This window comes from Rhinopithecus bieti, unplaced genomic scaffold (assembly GCF_001698545.2).
Source record: "Rhinopithecus bieti isolate Rb0 unplaced genomic scaffold, ASM169854v2 scaffold_2432, whole genome shotgun sequence".
NCBI classification, from domain to species: domain Eukaryota; kingdom Metazoa; phylum Chordata; class Mammalia; order Primates; family Cercopithecidae; genus Rhinopithecus; species Rhinopithecus bieti.
The window spans coordinates 1,752,605-1,772,557 of record NW_016804136.1 but is presented as its reverse complement, the minus strand read 5'-3'; the positions used below and the strand labels follow the sequence as shown (position 1 = coordinate 1,772,557).

Genomic DNA, 19,953 nt, shown 5'->3' with positions numbered 1-19,953 from the left:
CAAAAGCCAAAATTGACAAATGGGATCTAATTAAACTAAAGAGCTTCTGCACAGCAAAAGAAACTACCACCAGAGTGAATAGGCAACCTACAGAATGGGATAAAATTTTTGCAATCTACTCATCTGACAAAGGGCTAATATCCAGAATCTACAAAGAACTCAAACAAATTTACAAGAAAAAAATAACCCCATCAAAAAGTGGGCAAAGGATATGAACAGACACTTCTCAAAAGAAGACATTTATGCAGCCAACAGACACATAAAAAAATGCTCATCATCACTAGCCATCAGAGAAATGCAAACCAAAACCACAATGAGATACCATCTCACACCAGTTAGAATGGCAATCATTAAAAAGTCAGGAAACAACAGATGCTGGAGAGGATGTGCAGAAATAGGAACACTTTTACACTGTTGGTGGGACTGTAAACTAGTTCAACCATTGTGGAAGACAGTGTGGCAATTCCTCAGAGATCTAGAACTAGAAATACCATTTGACCCAGCTATCCTATTACTGGGTATATACCCCAAGGATTATAAATCATGCTGCTGTAAAGACACATGTACATGTATGTTTATTGCGGCATATTCACAATAGCAAAGACTTGGAACCAACCCACATGTCCAACAATGACAGACTGGATTAAGAAAATGTGGCACATATACACCATGGAATACTATGCAGCCACAAAAAAGGATGAGTTCATGTCCTTTGTAGGGACACGGATGCAGCTGGAAACCATCATTCTCTGCAAACTACCGCAAGAACAGAAAACCAAACACTGCATGTTCTCACTCATAGGTGGGAACTGAACAATGAGAACACTTGGACACAGGAAGGGGAACATCACACACTGGGACCTGTTGTGGGGTGGGGGCAGTGGGGAGGGATAGCATTAGGAGATATACCCAATGCAAATGACAAGTTAATGGGTGCAGCACAGCAACATGGCACATGTATACATATGTAACCTGCACATTGTGCACATGTACCCTAGAACATAAATTTTAAAAAGAGAAAAGGTGTTACATATACACCATGGAATACTATGCAGCCATAAAAAGAATGAAATCATGTCCTTTGCAGCAATATAAATGGAGCTGGAGGCCATTATCCTAAGCAAACTAATGGCAGAAACTGAAAACCAAATACCATGTGTTCTTATTTATAAGTGGGAGCTAAACATTGGGCATATATATGGTCATAAAAATGAGAACAATAGACATTGGGGAATATAAGAAGGAAGAAGGGGGATAAGAGTTGAATAAAAACTACCCATCGGGTACTATGCTTACCACCTTGGAGACAGATTATTCACTCATACTCTAAACCTCAACACCATGCAATATATCTAGGTAACAAAGGCCAGTACCATTCTGATATCAAATCCTGGCAGAGACACAACAAAAAGTAATGTACTCTCTGATTCTAAAATAAAAGTTGGGGGGGAAAAAGGAGCAAGTTAAATGAAAAAAAACAACAAAAAAAGTCCAAATACAGGCTGCCAATCAGAAGATGAATAAAAATAAAAATTTAGGAATAAAAAAATCATAACAAAAAGACTGGTATGATCTACCTAAATAAAGGTTAAACAACTATGGAAATTATAGACAGAGAAAAGAATGTGTTATAACCCTTAATTAGGTAAAACACTGTGATTAATTAAAATTAGTAGGTATGTGAAGGGGACAGTAGGAAGCAAGTATGAGTCCATGGGAATTTCCTTATTGGCATGGTATCATACATATCATAAAAATGGAAATGTATAATAATTATAAACATATACACATAATTACAATGGGAGCTAAACACTGGGTACACATGGATGTAATGATGGGAACAATAGATATGGATCAATATGAGGGGGGAATGAGGAAGGAGGACCAAGGTATATGCAAATTTTCAACTGCAAGGGGGTTGGCACCCCATGCTTTGTGTTGTTCAAGAGTCAACTGTAATAAATCATGATTAAGTGTGATTTATCCTAGAAATGCAAGGATGATTCAACATGTCAATAAATAAATGTGATACATCACATCAACACAATGTGGAACAAAAACTACATGATCATCTCAATCAATGCAAAAAAACATTTGACAAAATTCAACATCTCTTATGATACAAATCTCAATAAATTAGGCAGAGAAAGAACACACCTTAACATAATAAAGGCCATATATAACAAACCCACAACCAACATCATATCAAATGGGAAAAAGCTGAAAGCCTTTTTTCTGTGAACTTGAAGGAGACAATGATGTCCACTTTTACCACTGTTATTCAACACAGTATTGGAAATCCTAGCCAGAGCAATAAGGCAAGAGGAAGAAATAAAAAGGCATCCAAATTGGAAAAGAGGAAATCAAACTGTCCTTATTTGAAAGTGACGTTATCTCATATATATGAAAACCTAAAGACTCCACCAAGAAACTGTTAGAACTGATAAATTCAGTGAAGTTGCTGCATTCAAAAATCAACATTCAACAATCAGTAGCATTTCTACATACCACTAACAAACTATCTGAAAAAGAATTCAAGAAAGCAATCTCATTTACATGAGCTACAAACAATAAAACAAAATACCTAGGAATACATTTAACCAAAGAGATGAAAGACCTCTATAAGGAAAACTACAAAACTCTGATGAAAGAAACTGAATATACACAAATAAAAAGACATCCCATGCTCATGGATCAGAAGAATAAAGTTAAAATGACAATACTACCCAGTGCAATGTGTAGATTCAATGCAATCCCTATCAAAATTCCAATAACATTTTTCACAGAAATAGAAAAAAAAAAATCTTAAAATTCATATGGAACTACAAAAGATCCTGAATAGCTAAAGCAATCCTGAACAAAAAGGATACATCTGTAGGCATCATACTACCTGACGTCAAAATATATTACAAAGCTGTAATAACCAAAACAGCATGGTACTGGTATAAAAACAGACACATAGACCAATGGAATAGAACAGAGAACACAGAAATAAATCCACATATTTATAGCTGACTGATTTTTCACAAAGGAGCCAATAACATACATTAGGGAAAAGACACCCTCTTCAGTAAATGGTGTTGGGTAAACTGGATATCCATATGGCAAAGAATGAAACTAGACTCTTATCTCTCACAATATACAAAACTAACTCAGCATAGATTAAAGACTTAAATATAAAGCCCACACGCATAAAACTACTGGAAGAAAATATAGGGGAAATTCTTCAGGACATTAGGCAAAAATTTTACAGCTGACACTTCAAAATCACAGGTAACGAAAACAAAAAGAAAAAAATAGACAAGTAGCATTATGTTAAACTATAAAACTTCTGCACAGCAAGGAAATGATCCAAAGAGTGAAGAGACAACATTTACAATGAGAGATAATATTTACAAACTAGTCTTCTGACAAGGGACTAATATTTAGAATATATAAGGAACTCAAACAACTCAATAGCAAAAAAGAACTAAATAATCCAATTAAAAAGTGGGCAAAGGATATGAATAGACATTTCTCAAAAGAAGATCAACATGTCAGCCATACAAATAGCCAACAGTTCATGAAAAAAATGTTCTAACATCGCTAACCATCAAGAAAATGTAAATCAAAGTCACCATGAGATTCACATCACACTTCTTAGAACAGCAATGATAGAAAAGATCAGCGATGAGTCTTGCTGAGGATGTGGAGAAAAGGAAAGCCTTATACACGGTTGGTGAACATGTAAATTAGTACAGCCATTTTGGAAAACAGCATGGGGGTTCCTGAAGAAACTAAAAACAGAACTATAATGTAATTCAGCAATCCTACTACTGGGTATTTATCTAAAGGAAATATATTGTAATCAGTATCTCAAAGGGACACTTGCACCCATTTACTGTAGCACTTTTTCACAATAACCAAAATATGGAATCAACCTAAATGTCAATCAATGGATGCATGGATAAAGAAAATGTAGTAAATATACACAATAGAATAGTATTTGGCCATAAAAAAGATGAAATCCTGACACTTGTAGCAACAAGGATAGAAGAAGAGGTCATAATGTTATGTGAAATAAGCCATGCACAGAAAGACAAATATCGCATGTTCTGACTTATATGTGGGGAGCTAAAAAAGTTGATCTCATGGAGGAATAGAGTAGAATGGTTACCAGAAACTGGTAAGGATGGGTGGGGGGATGAGGAGAGATTTGTCAAGGGCCACAAGCATACAATTAGATAGAATTTTAATAAGTTCTAATGTTCAACAAAACAGTAGGGTGATTACAGTAAACAATAATGTATTGCATATTTCAAAACCGCTAAAGACTCGAAATGTTCCCAACACAAAGAAATGATAAGGTGCCTGAGGTGACAGATATTCTAAGTAACCTGATTTGATCATTACACATTGTATGCATGTATCAAAATATCACATTAACCCCATAAATATGTATAATTATTTTGCATCAATTAAGAACATTCTTTAGTTTTACATAAGTTTCCTATGGGAAGCTGAGTACTATATATATATATTTTTTGAGTACTCTATTTTTAAAAGCAAGCATTATTTGATGCAATTTTACTATAATTATATCAACCTAGGCAGACAAAAAACATCTAGAGTTATGTTCACCAAATGATAATGATGGTTATGTCTAAGTAATGGGATGAATATATTTTAATTTAAAAAAAAAACCTCATTCTGACAAAGAGCTAATATCCAGAATCTACAAAGAACTCAAACGAATTTACAAGAAAAAAACAACCCCATCAACAAGTGGGCAAAGGATATGAACAGACACTTCTCAAAAGAAGACATTTATGCAGCCAACAGACACATGAAAAAATGCTCATCATCACTGGCCATCAGAGAAATGCAAATCAAAACCACAATGAGATACCATCTCACACCAGTTAGAATGGCAATCATTAAAAAGTCAGGAAACAACAGGTGCTGGAGAGGATGTGGAGAAATAGGAACACTTTTACACTGTTGGTGGGACTGTAAACTAGTTCAACCATTGTGGAAGACAGTGTGGCGATTCCTCAAGGATCTAGAACTAGAAATACCATTTGACCCAGCTATCCTATTACTGGGTATATACCCCAAGGATTATAAATCATGCTGCTGTAAAGACACATGTACATGTATGTTTATTGCAGCATATTCACAATAGCAAAGACTTGGAACCAACCCACATGTCCAACAATGACAGACTGGATTAAGAAAATGTGGCACATATACACCATGGAATACTATACAGCCACAAAAAAGGATGAGTTCATGTCCTTTGCAGGGACACGGATGAAGTTGGAAACCATCATTCTCAGCAAACTATCTCAAGGACAAAAAACCAAACACCACATGTTCTCACTCATAGGTGGGAACTGAACAGTGAGAACACCTGGACACAGGAAGGGGAACATCACACACCAGGGCCTGTTGTGGGGTGGGGGAGGGGGAAGGGATAGCATTAGGAGATATACCTAATGTAAATGACGAGTTAATGGGTGCAGCATAGCAACATGGCACATGTATACGTATGTAACAAACCTGCACGTTGTGCACATGTACCCTAGAACTTAAAGTATAATAAAATATTTTTTTAAAAAAACAAAAAAACCCAATCTTCTGCATAACTTTCTATATTTCATGATTTTTAAAAATCACAAATATGTATCATTTCACAGAAAGTTTCTTTTAATAAAGAAAAACAATCACATTTATGTAAATGGGCTTGTTACACACAATTTACATTCTAAAGACTTTTCATAATTTATGACCTTGAAAATTCGGGACAAAACTTAAAGGAGAAATTTACTCATCTCAGAAGAACAGAAAATATGCCATGATTTATTGTTTTTACTGTAACATGTATGGCTAAATATAGATATATAATTAACCTGTTCCCCATTTCAAAACCCAGGCATTAGAGAGAGGCCAGGCAGTGTCAAGTCAGAGACCTGAACCGTGGAAGGGCAGGCAAAGAGTTAAGCCATATCATGATACAACTTTACTTCTTAAAACTACTGCAGAATTTAACTATCAAATCACATCTTGCCCCCTTAGTTTCTGCTTCACTGCTGTAACTCCCACCTGCACCTGCTGCTCAGTGATACCTCCTTCAGTTTTGTTTTCTTCTTTTGTGCTATCTGGGATCTGTGATAGCATTGGTTCCAACCTTTTAAAGCTACATGAAGGGAGCTTTAAAACATGGTGGTGACTGGGTCTCATTGCCAGAGACTTTAATTTAATTGATCTGGGGTGCAGCCTGAGTACTGGAATTGTTCAAAGCTCCCCAGGTGACTCTAGTGTGCAACCAAGGTTGACAATGACTACACCACAGCCTTCTTTACCTTTCTTCAGCTTTCTCTATAGCCCTTGAGGGCTTTCCTCCAGTTTTTCATGCTCACTTTCACCACAGGGAATAGAGACGATGATAAAATATGACCTATCTCTGGTACAACTACATGGAATACACAAAATCTCAGTCCAAAGAGAACAGGCACATCTAGTATTCATGCACCTTAAGTTTTGCAGCACATCCAAACCATGAATATAAAGCCTTTGGTGAGAACAAAGAGGCCACACACTCTTTATAACTTTGGGAGTCTCCTACTCCTGGGAACACTAAGAAGTGATTAAAATCCACTTGAATTAAACCCAGGTGGCTGAGAGGGCCGTGGAAACATAACTGATTCCTAGTTTCAGACAAGTACAGGGTTTTTTTTTTTTTTGAGACAGAGTTTCACTCTTGTTGCCCAGGCTGGAGTGCAATGGTGCAATCTTAGCTCACCGCAACCTCCGCCTCCTGGGTTCAAGCGATTCTCCTACCTCCTCAGCCTTCCAAGTAGCTGGGATTACAGGCATGCACCACCACACCCGGCTAATTTTTTGTATTATTAGTAGAAATGGGGTTTCTCCATGTTGGTCAGGCTGGTCTTGAACTCCTGACCTCAGGTGATCCGTCTGTCTCGGCCTCCCAAAGTGCTGGGATTACGGGCGTGGGCCACCATGTCTGGCCAAGTACAGGCTTTTAAATACCTAAACAGTCATTCTCCTACCTCACGTTGCTGCTGGTTCAAATTATGTGAATTTCTCTGGCAAAGAGCAATGGTCTCCACCATAGTATCTTCAACATCCTTCAATGAGGGATCCTCTTTGGTATCTAGATTTAGAAAAAGTGTAAATATCATTTAAGGATATGTTGCTGATAATCTCAGAGCTTTTGTGAAAAGTTAAACTTTTTCTGCTTTACATCACCTTCATTTTCTAGTATATAATAATAAAACCTGATACAAATGTTTTGTAGATTAAAAAACAGTTTACTCTGTGAAATAAGAGTTTCCCACAGAAATGTTTTACATTCGTGGGACAGATAAAGCACATGATACTTAGCATTTCAATATGCTATAGAAATATGGAAAATCCCCAATCATCTGTCTAAGGATTAGTTACTAGAGAGATTATCACTCACCTTTCTTGGTATACTATCTCTTCTTCTGCCTATTTCTTAAGCGTAGATATTCCCCCCAAGATACTATTTCAGGTCTCTCTTCATTGTCTCAATGATTTCAGCCATTCGTGTTTCAACTCTTATGTCTTTGTTCGTAATTTTCAAATACACATCTCCAATCTTTATTCCATTCAAAGTCTACAGGTTGAATTTTCTAATGAACCTAAGGCATTTATCTCCACATGGATGTCCTGCAAGCACTCAACTTTATATGTGCAAAATCCAACTTATTTTTCTCATTTCAAAACTGCTCCTCTTCCTCCGTTTACAAACCAAGTTAATGGAATCATCATCTTTAAGTCAACCAGTTTATAAATCTTCATCTTTGGTGCTTTCCTCTCCTTCACCCCACACATTCAGATAACTTGCTAATTTGTGTTGATTTTACTTCCGTGCTTGCATATGACCACAACTTTTACCCTGGTGGAGCTTTTCATCACCTCGTCTATGCTACTGCAGCAGTCTCTTAGTTGAAATTTTGACATCCCAATCTTCCCTCCCTCATTCTCTTTTATACTGTCACTAGGGTTCTCTTAAGCATAAGTTCAAACAGATCATTCCCTTCCATAAAAACCACCAAGGACTCCTAACTCTGAAAAATAGAATGTAAGTAAGGATCTGACACTAAGTCAACAGAGCAAAGACTTGGGCTCATCTCACCCTCCATGTTCTGGTGTTGCCCTATTCTTTTTTACTCCCTGATTACTAGTCAGGCACTTCCATGTTCATGTTTTCCTCAGCCTAGAAGGTCCTTCTCCTGCTTCTATCAAACTCCTATTTATCCTTCCAGTCTTTCTTCAAAGGTCTTCCACAAAACTCACTGATTTATAGGTTACAAATAGTCTTTTCACACATCTTAGTCACTCAATGTACCTTTTATGACACACCATTCTACTGTTACTATAAGGTTTTATTTACATATCTGTCTCCTTCAGGAGACTAACGTCCTTTGTGCAATGAGTAGAGGAATCTTGTTTTAGTAGTCTGTGTATAGCCCATAGGAAAAAAGCACGATTAGCAAATCCTCCCAAATACTTAAGCATACTATCAAAATTGAATATGAAAGTAGATGGGGCCGGTTCTGGTGGCTCACGCCTGTAAGCCCAACACTTTGGGAGGCCGAAGTGGGTGGATCACCCTTAGGTCAGGAGTTTGAGAGCAGCCTGGCCAAGATGGTGGAACCCTATCTCTACTAAAAATACAAAGATTAGCTGGGTGTGGTGGCGAGTGCCTGTAATACCAGTTACTCTGGAGGCTGAGGCAGGAAGAATTACTTGAACCTGGGAGGTGGAGGTTGCAGTGAGTCAAGATTGCGCCACTGCCCCCCAGCCTGGGGAACAAAGTGAGACCCCCCCCCCCCCCAAAAAAAAAAAAAAAGAAAGAAAGAAAGAAAGCAGATGGCAGGCATAAGACTATTTCTGGAAAATTTATTTTCACTAGAATTCAAAACACTGGCCTTTGCAGACATACCACCTGCAAATGACTGTAGGGATTTTGGGGGAATGCTCTTCTTAATTTTTTCCTCAGTCTTTCATGTACTGTCTTGAAAAGTTATTCTTGGCTGGGCACAGTGGCTCACACCTGTAATCCCAACACTTTGGGAGGACGAGGCAGGTGGATCACTTGAGGTCAGGAGTTTGAGGCCAGCCTGGCCAACATGGTGAAACCCCATCTCTACTAAAAATACAAAGATTAGCTGGGCATGGTGACACACACCTGTAGTCCCAGCTACTCGAGAGGCTAAGTAAGGCAGGAGGATCACTTGAACCCGGGAGGCGGAGGTTGCAGTGAGCCGAGATCACGCCACTGCACTCCAGCTTGGGCGACAGAGCAAGACTTTATCTCAAAAAAAAACAAACAAAGGCGGGGGGTGGTGCTGGGTGCAGTGGCTCACACCTGTAATCCCAGCACTTTGGGAGACCAAGGCAGGTGGATCACGAGGTCAGGAGTTCAAGACCAGTCTGACCAATATGGTGAAACCCTGTCTCTAGTAAAAATACAAAAATTAGCTGGGTGTGGTGGCATGCACCTGTAATCCCAGCTACTCGGGAGGCTGAGGCAGGAAAATCACTTGAACCTGGGAGGCGGAGGTTGCAGTAAGCCAAGATTGCACCACTGCACTCCAGCCTGGGCAACAGAGATGCCATCTCCAAAAGAAAAAAAAGAAAAAAGAAAAAGAAAAAAAACCGAAGAGTTATTCTTATAACACTAAATTTTAAAAATTACCACAAAATGCAACAAACATAACCAAATTGACTGAACACATACTGATAGTACAAAAATAGCAATTAAGTGTCCAGTTGAACTTTCAATATAAAAAGTCAATCAAGTGTTCACTGACGTTCCAAAAAGATTTACTATAATACCTGATGATCATAAAACAACATAGACTCTATCATCTAGGACCTCACTACAAAAATATAGGGAGGTAATCTACAGAGAATTAGGGAAACCGTGTATTACTGAAATGTGTGGACCAAGGGGTCTCTAAGACATGTGTGTTAAAGAGAATAATCTAAAAATCACCCACCAAGTGATTCCCTGATCTTCAGGAGAGCTATTTTAAAAATGTCAAGGAATATGAAAACAAACAACCCAATTAAAAAATGGGTAAAGGGCTTGAATAGACATTTCTCCAAATAAGGTAGATAAATAGCCAAAATATTCAAGAAAATCATCACTAATCATTAGAGAAATGCAAATCAAATCCATAATTAGATACTACCTCACACACATATGGATAGCTACTATAAAAAAAACAGAATATAAATGTTAGAAAGGATGTGGAGAAATTGGAAACCTTGTATACTGTTGGTGGGAATGTAAAATAAAGCAGCAACTAGGGAAAACAGTACGGCCATTCCTCAAAAAATTAACAGAGTTAATACTTGATCCAGCAATCCCACTTCTGGTTATATACCCAAAAGAACTGAGAGACAGGTCTTAAAGAGATACTGTACATTCATGCTCATAGTGGCATCAGTCATAACAGACAAAAAGTGGAAGTGGCCCAAATGTCCATTGAAGGATGAATGAATAAATGAAACGTGGTCTATACATACAATGGAATTTTATTCAGCCTTAAAAAGGAAGAAAATTCTGACACATGCTACAACATTTATGAACTTTATGGTAAGCTAAATACCAGTCACAAAAGGACAAACACTATATAATTTCATTCATATGAAATACTTGAGTAATCAAATTCAGAAAAAGAACGGTGAAAAAAGAAAGCAAAACGGTGTTTGCCAGGGGCTGGGAGGAGAGGGGAACAGGGGAGTTGTTGCTTAATAGGTACAGATGTTCAGTTTGGGGAGATGAAAAAATTTGGAGGTGGATGGGGGTAATGATTGTATAATAACGTGAATATACTTAATGCTACTGAACTGTACACTTAAAAATGGTAAATTTTATGTTAGGGTATATTTTACCATAATTTGTTTGTTTGTTTTTGAGATGGAGTTTTGCTCTGTCATGACACCCAGGCTGGACCGCAGTGGTGCAGTCTCGGCTCATTGCAACCTCTGCCTCCCAGGTTCAAGCAATTGTCCTGCCTCAGCCTCCCAAGTAGCTGAGACTACAGGTGCGTGCCACCATGCCTGACTAATTTTTGTATTTTTAGTAGAGACAGGGTTCACTATGTTGGCCAGGCTGATCTCGAACTCCTGACCTCAGGTGATCCGCCTGCCTTGGCCTCCTAAAGTGCTGGGATTACAGGTGTGAGCCACCACGCCTGGCCACTACAATTTTTTAAAATAATTTTTTTGAAATATCAAGGAATATGATGAAAATTTTATATTTGCTGAGGACAAAGCCACTCAAGATACTAAACTGTCAACTTTTACTGCTTTGGGTTAAAACTGTATAAATTCAGTTTGGAAACACTGGTTATGTTCAACATCCTACTAATTAGAAGCTCTGATTTGTTGTTGTTTGGCACATTCATTTTTAGGATGTTATTAGGATGTTATTATAAAACTCATTTAAACATAACCAAACTTTCATAAACAAAAAGATAACCAGCCTAGTGTGGTGGCTTATGTCTGCAATCTTACCACCTCTGGAGGCTGAGGTGTGCAGATCACTTGAGCCAAGAGCTTGAAACCAGCCTGGGTGACATGATGAAACCCCATCTCTACAAAAAATACAAAAATTAGCCAATGTGATGGCATGCGCCTGTAGTCCCAGCTACCTGGGAGGGTGAGGCAGAAGGACTGCTTGAGCCTGGAAGACAGAGGTTGCAGTGAGCCAAGACTGTGCCACTGCACTCCATCCTGGGCAACAGAGCGAAAGCCTATCTCAAAAAAAAAAAAAAAAGATAACCAACAAACAGTGCCTAATTTTCTGTATATTTAACTCCATTGAAAATTAACATCACAAAGCCACAATGGTTTCTATGATTTCCTGTTATGAACTCTTGAAAATCAGCTAAAATTTGGATCCATGTTAAAACGAATAAACAGTAATTATGCATATATGCAAGTGTAATTATTACATAATAAATGCAATTTATTACACATCTTTTAAAACATGGGGTCCATGGATGAAAAATGTTGCCATTATATTTAAGAACTTACTTTCACCTTGATGTGTTATCTCTCGAAGTTTGCTTTGTAGTCTCTAGGAGACAAAAAGAACATAGGAGTTAAAAAGGAACACTTTGCAGTTCTACCCACTCAATACTTGAATTAACATATTTTAAAGGTAAAACCCTCAAAACTACAAGGTTATTAAGAACAGTCCTTTACTGTCAGTCAGAAGTAAAATCTTGTGTTTATAGAAAGTGTAGCTAGCAGTATGAAAAGGGACCCAAAGATCAAGTAGCACTCATTTTGCCCACCTCTGCTTCTGTCATTCGGCCACAGTCACCACTTACATTCTTTAGGCACAGGAATGAGGATCAGGATTTATCTACGCTTTGGATAAGGGAATCCAATTAATACTGGCTGATATAGTTTGGATATCTGACTCCTCCAAATCTCATGTTGAAATGTGATTCCCAATGTTGGAAGGTGGGACTCAGTTGAAGGTGTCTGGGGTCATGGGAGTGGATCTGTCACGAATGGCTTGGTACACCCCCCTGTGGTAATGAACGACTTCTCCCTCTGTTAGTTTACACAAGAGCTGGATGTTTAAAAGAGCATGGCACTCTTCCCCCAACCCCATTCTTGCTCCCTCTCGTGCCATGTGACACGTCAGCTCTCCTTTACCCTCGCTTCCTGAGGTCCTCACCAGAAGCAGATGCTAGATGCTAACACAGTCTGCAGAACTGTGAGCCAAATAAACCCCTTTTCCTTAAAAATTACCCAGCCTCAAGTATTCCTTTAGAGTAACACAAAAGAGACTAATATAGTGGGTTATGAGTAAAAGGGGTATAATATACTGGGTTATGAGTAAAAAGCTTATAAACTAAAATCATCAACTACTCCCTCTCAGTTACCTCATACCATATGCAAATGATCAATAACTTCTCAAATCTTGCCCTCTTATCTCCATTGCCACTGACACACCCAGTTCAAGCTCTCAGAAACTCATACCTGTACCATTGCAATGACCTCCCAAGTACTGTCTGCTTTGTTTTACCTCCCTCTTCTCTGTATCCTGCCTCCCATCCCCCAACAGTCACCAGTGCAGTCTTTATGAAACAAACATCAAATCAGTTTCTTGCTTAAAAACCTTTATTTGATCCCATGTGACAAGATTAGTCACAACTCGTTAGTGTGTCCAACAAAATCTGTCCAAATCTGGACCTAGCTGTTGTTTCTCGCCTGACCTGCCTATATATTACACAGCGGAGCCCTAGTGAAGCTGCTGGCACTCTTTCAGCAATCCATACTTCTTTGCTTTGTATTCTTTTACGAATAATGGCCTCATTCCCCACAAAGATTTCCTGTTTCTCCTCTCATTGATGTCAAAAATACTCTTATTTATTCCTTAAAACTAGGTTCATGGTATTATCAACAAATAAATTGCAAGAAAAAAAGAAGTATAGGAGTAATTTACAGATTAAAAGAGATTAAGAGCCTACACAAAGCCTCTGTGGATGATTCTTCCTGGCTTATTTTAGAATCATATGGCTAGAAAGAAACAAGAAGCCAATATGGAACATTTTAAAATATAAATATGATAGCCCTAATCTATTCCTAGCCACATGACAATATTAAAAAACAAAACAAAACAAAACTGCTATGTCACTTCACTCATCGGGATGACTACTATCAAGAAAACAGAAAGTAAGTGTTAGCAAGAATGCGAAGAAACCGGAACCCTTGAGTGTTGCTAGTAGGGATGTAAAGTGGCATAGCTGCTATGGAAAACAGTAGGGCAATTCCTCAAAAAATTAAAAATAGAATTGCTATTTGATCCAACAATTCTACTTCTGGGTATATATCCCAAAGAAATAAAAGCAAGAACTCAAAGGTATTTGTACACCCATGTTCACAGCAGCATTGTTCACAACAACCAAAAGGTAGAAGCAGCCCAAGTGTCCCCTGAAGGAGGAATGGGCAAACAAATTGTGGTATATACATAAAATACTTGTCAAAACTCATCAAATGGTACATTTATGACATTTCTTTTTGCTGTTGTACATTTTACCTTTTAATAAAGTACCGCAAAGAAATATTAAACTCTAGTTAATGCTATGCATGATAAAAATATTGAGGGGTAAAATATATTACTGTCTGCAACTTGCTTTGAAACATAAGAAATTAAGATGGATTCATGAATGAATAGAGGAATAGACAGAAATATGATAAAAGAAACATAGTAAAATGTTACCTCTAACATTATTAGAAAGGCACCATGAATATCTCCTTTCTTTTCCAATAGATAAGCAGTGACTTCATGTAGCTGATACTTCTGAGTAATCTAGGAAATAAAAAAGATAAATATTTTTATTCACCAATCTTGTTTGTGGAGTGGGAAGATCCCATTGAGGATGAAAAAAACTTATATGATAATAATGAATTTATACCTTATTAGTATGATACTTTACAGTATAATATGCAAATAACTGACTTTCTAGTCATATAGTAGCTCATTTGGCAGTTCTAACTGGACCAAATTCACTCATTTTTTTCATTTATTTATTTTAAAAAAGTTACACACCTGAATTAGGTATACACACTGGAGAAAAGCCAGCGTATATACATACATAGTAACAATACAAACTAGAACTTGATCAAGTATAATTATTAAAAAATTGAAAATGACAATGAAAACATTACACATCAACTTGTGAAATATTAATAAAAATTAATAAACAAAATCTCTAATTAGTAAAAAAGAAGTATCCGTTAGGCTAGGGAGAAAAAAGGAAAAAAGTACGGAAAATGATGGCAAACAATAGGGAAACAACAGAGAGATTTCACAATCTCCAATGTAGCTTTTTTGAAAAGATTAACAAGTTAGAAAAAATGTTTATTAGAAGAAAAAAGACAACAAATAATAACAGTTTAACAGAACAAAGGAAAAAAACATCATAGTCTCAATAAATGCAGGAAAAAGCATTTGGCAAAATACAGCACCCATTCATGACAAAAACAAAACACTCTTACTCAAACTGGGGATAACATTTTCTTACTAAAAATCATCTACCAAAATCCTATGATAAATACCATGTTTAATGTAAAATATTAGATATGTTCCCTTTTAAATCAGGAACAAGGTTAGCAGTCACACTATCACTGCTTCTATTCACCAGTACCTCAGAGTTCCTAGACATCTGATAAGAGAAAGAAAAAACTACAAGATTGGAATTAAAATAAAACTGCCATTAGTCTTATTGTCATAATAATCTAGAAACTGAATTTTAAAAGAATTCTGCCTGGTTGCTCCATACAAAACAATGTACAAAAATTAGTAACATTTTAATAAGCAGCAGCAATCAATAAAAAAAGGTCATCTCAAAAAATCTCCTTGTACAATATTAATAAAAACTACAAAGTAACTATGAACAAATTTAATATGTGCAGGAACCTTATATAAAAGCTATAAAACCTCACCAAAGAGCAGAAAAGGCTGTTTTAAAAGGCATACATTTTCCTGAAAGAAAAGAATCAACACTTTAGAGACGTCAATTCTCTCTGAATTAGTCTATAAATTCAATGTATTCATAAATCAAAATTCCAGAGAGTTTGTTTCTTTTAAAGAAACTTGAGAATGTGATCTCTAAATTAATGTGGAATACTAGGAGATGTAGGACACCAAAATAGCCAAACCATTTTAAAGAAAAAGAATAAGGAGGGAGGATTCTTTTTCCAAATAATAAATCTATTGAAAAGCTGTATTAATTAAAATATGTGGTATGAGTATAGGGAAGGACAACCAAAGGAAGAGAACGGAACCCACAAACAGAGTCATGTATATTTGGGAGTTTAGTATACGGCAGTACGGCATTAAACACCAGTGAGGAATGGGTAATAAAATGCCACATGGACCATTAGCCATCATGTGGAAGAAAAGACAAAAATCCTTCTTTTGATCAGCTTGCACAAATTAACTCCAGATGGATTAAAAGCCTAAATGTAAGAAGCTAAACTATAAAATTTATATATATAAGAGAATATCCTTTATTCCATTAAAATAGGAAAGGAAATACACACACACACACACACACACACACACACACTTAAGACATAAATACTGGTAAACTAAAACAGAAGTCACTAAAAGCCAAGTTAAATGATGTGCCATAATAAATTGGAAGAAAGTATCTCCAGCACATAAAATTAGCAAAGGATTGGAGATTGGGAAATCAGAAAAAAACTTCTAGAACTCAATAAGAGAACCACAGAAACTCAACAGAAAAAATGGGCAAATGACATGAATAAATAATTCAGAGAAAAGAAAATTCCAATGGTCATCAAACATATGGAAAGATGTTTAATGTCATGAGTAATCACTAATATCCACCATGGCAAAAATTAAGAAGACTAAAAATACTAGGCATCAGCAAGGATGTGAAAAATACTAGGCATCAGCAAGGATGTGAAATATCAGACACTGCTGATGAGAACAGAAACAATCTGGAAATCAACTTGGCAATATCAGTAGAACTACACTACTTTGTTGTCTAAACAATTCCATTTCCAAGTATATTACTTAGACAAACCTCATATGGGCACACAAGAAGATATATATAAAGATGTACACTGTAATACTGTTTATAATAGCAAAAGATTGGAAACTATCTAAATGTTTACCAAGAGGGAAATAAATTGGCACATTCATTTGATAGATTACCATAAGATCACTAAATGAATGAAGTAGATCTACATGTATAAAATTTTTTTTTTTAATTTAGTAAAAGTGGCCAGATGCAGTGGCTCATGCCAGTAATCCCAGAACTTTGGGAGGCCAAGGTGGGCGGATCACTTGAGGTCAGCAGTTCAAGACCAGCCTGGGCAACATGGTGAAACCCCATCTCTACTAAAAATACAAAAATCAGCACGGTGGCATGCGCCTATAATTTCAGCAACTTGGGAGGCTGAGGTAGGAGAATCACTTGAATCTGGGAGGTGGAGGTTGCAGTGAGCAGAGATCATGCCACTGCACTCCAGCCTAGATGACAGAGAGCTGCTCAAAAAAAAAAAAAAAAAAAAAAATGGTTTAAAAAAAAGCAATTTATAATAAAATAATCTACTGTATATGACTACAAATTTTAAAAAACATATAAAAGCTACATGTATTTTATAGATACATACACATATAGGAAAAATTCAAAAACATAGATCAGACGGATAAACACTCATTTAGGAGGTGGAACCCTCTGGAGAGGGGGAATGAGATAATGGGGCTTAGTTTTAATATAAACCACAAGAACAACTAAGATAACAAAGATCTAAGGCCAGTATGGCAAAATGTTTACACTGTAAAATGTTGGCTGATGGGTATATAATATGTTGATATTCAGTACATTTCTGTAAATTTGAAATATTTAATAATTAAACATTTTTAAAAGTATTGGGGGGGCAAATTCCTGGAGGGTAGATGCAGAAAATACAGGCACTGTGTTTCAGGTGTTGATAGGAAAGGAAAAGAGATACATGATAGCTAAAAATAAATGTTAAAAGGGAAACAACTAACCTGTTAATAGAAAATAATGTGTGTGTCGGTACATTTTCATTTAGAACAGGAGAAAATAAGGAAGAGAATTAAGGCATGAAAATCTAAAGTTACGGAATGCTATTAGTCTATTAAGTTTTTAATGGCACAACAGGACTATCTAACCATCTGTGTCGCAAGCAAGAGTTTGGTCTCCTTGTCAATATTTTTACTATGTTCCTTTTTCTATGCTTATTGAGTTGTTAGAATTTCTATCATGCTGATCATAACAATTTCCATAAAGCTGACTTACTAAAATAAATGGAGAGGGCAGTTATCACAGCATTAAGAGCATGCCATAGAGTCAGACTATTGCGTTCAATCTCAGGGGCCCGACCACTTAGTAGGTATAAACTTTACACGTAACTTCATACTGAGTCTCCCCTTTTAATTATGTCTTTGACTGTATGATTATCATTAATTTTAACATGGAATTGTGATCCTATTGTGATCCATCCTTTAAACCTTTGACGTATTTGACAGGCTTCTCAAAAATCAAAGTTCAGATTCTAAAACTGAGTCTTTTTATCTCAACTAATATTGGGATGTTGCAGAGGGTCCCTGAAGGCATACAAAGAGAGATCATAACAGCTTATTTGAATTGTGCTAAATTATATGGAAACACTGTCACATAAGAAATGAAAGTTTCTTTGAGTTTGGATTTGTATATAGTGTTATTAAGTATGTGTTCCAAAATTCTGAGATTCCTAGAAATCTGGTTAGTGTGTTGTATATTGTTAGTCAGTCATATTTTGCGTTTATTATGTTAATTGTTGTAGGCCAACAGAAAATAACCAAATATCCTTGACAACTAGCTTTAATCACGCCATTTTAAGTAATGTTGTCCACAGTTAATTACTTTATTTTGATGCTTTTTTTCTGAAATCGCCTTGCAAATTCTAAAGTGTTGCAATCTTCAAGGAGGTCATGAAAAAGATGCAACAAACATTTTGAATACAGGTTTCTGAGCAACTGTGACACCATATTAGGCCGACTGAATTGGGTAAAAAATTCCCAAACCCCAATGGAAAAAAAGCAAAGCAAACGCTGGCCCTCCGATAAAATTGCTAACCTGACATTAAGAAAAATAAGAATTATTAGCAGTGGACTGAAAAATTTTTATGACCTTGTTTGAAACACTGCTGATACTTTTATTGTTGCTTTTCCAGAGTTAAAGAAATAATTTTTTTCTGGGGTGGGGTTGCGGGGGTGGGGAGGGCTATTCAACGGGCCTAGCCTTACAATAATTTGGTGAAGTATATTTTGTGGCAAAATTAAAACATTTACTTTTTTCTATACCTGATCCTTCCCAAATTTGGAAACTGAATATTCATATTCTATGGCAACAGTTATTTTCGTGAGTTCAGTAAGAATTTGCTCTGTTTGTAGCAGAAAATTGGAAACACCAGTTTACTAAAATATTTTAGATATAACCAGACTGCTTTAAGAAACTAAGCTTAACTTTAAGGAGGCAATAAAGTCCTTGGAAAAACTGGTCTAATCCCTTGTCAAGATGGCGTGCTTACAGGGTTCCTGGACTTGCAGTAAGTAAAGAATGTCACTTCCTGAGAAGCCCAGGAACTTCAGAATATTTGGGGGCCTCAAGAAAAGAGTATACCTAGGTACTGCAGGTAAAATCTGATGATGGCAAGCCCATGGCTTCATTTCCCAGCCTGAAGATGAGAGATTTTTAAAGGTCTACTGTGAGATTTCTTGTAAGTTTCAGCAGAGCAGATTTTTTAAAAGCCAATCACTACTCTTGTAGTACTTATATAAATTAATCTTATAGTACTTATATAAAAAATAGTATTATATAAATAATAAATACAATGACACTAAACTTATTTTACAAGTCAATTGAACTTACTCTGATTATTTTTGGTAAAAATGGGGTAACTGGAGAAACAACTATTTCACAAAAAAAAAACTACAGTAAACATTATGAGATTCTAACTCACAGTTTTTGAGATTTTATTATTTACTTGCAATTTGACTATATCCTGAATTTTTAGTTTCTTCCAATATCTGACGAACTCTCCAAACTAATATTTGAACATTTTCTCCCATTTTTCTGACTTGGAATCACTGAAATTAAAACTGCTTTTCACAAAGCTCTGCACACTAAAGCTAGACAACTTGATATAAATTTTGGAGGAATCACCACAACAACTTATTTACGGACAGAAAGTTCTCTGGAACACTGGGAGACAAGCTTAGAGACTGCTCCGAACATTAACTTTTGTTTCCTTTTTGTTTCTATAGAAATGACTTTTATTAAATGCCTATGTGCCTATACCTGACTGACTTTGATGGAAACCCACTTACCACACCACCTCCTAAAG

General features: G+C 36.5%; 1 protein-coding gene across 1 annotated transcript in view; it reads right to left on the bottom strand.

Moving 5' to 3' along the window:
* The window catches only part of VPS8 (VPS8 subunit of CORVET complex), a 268,413-nt gene that overhangs the window by 91,565 nt on the left and 156,895 nt on the right, over positions 1–19,953 (bottom strand). The window contains 3 exon segments of the mRNA XM_017865711.1: positions 7,053–7,156; positions 12,082–12,124; positions 14,285–14,374. Of these exon segments, the coding sequence (XP_017721200.1) occupies positions 7,053–7,156; positions 12,082–12,124; positions 14,285–14,374 (237 nt within the window).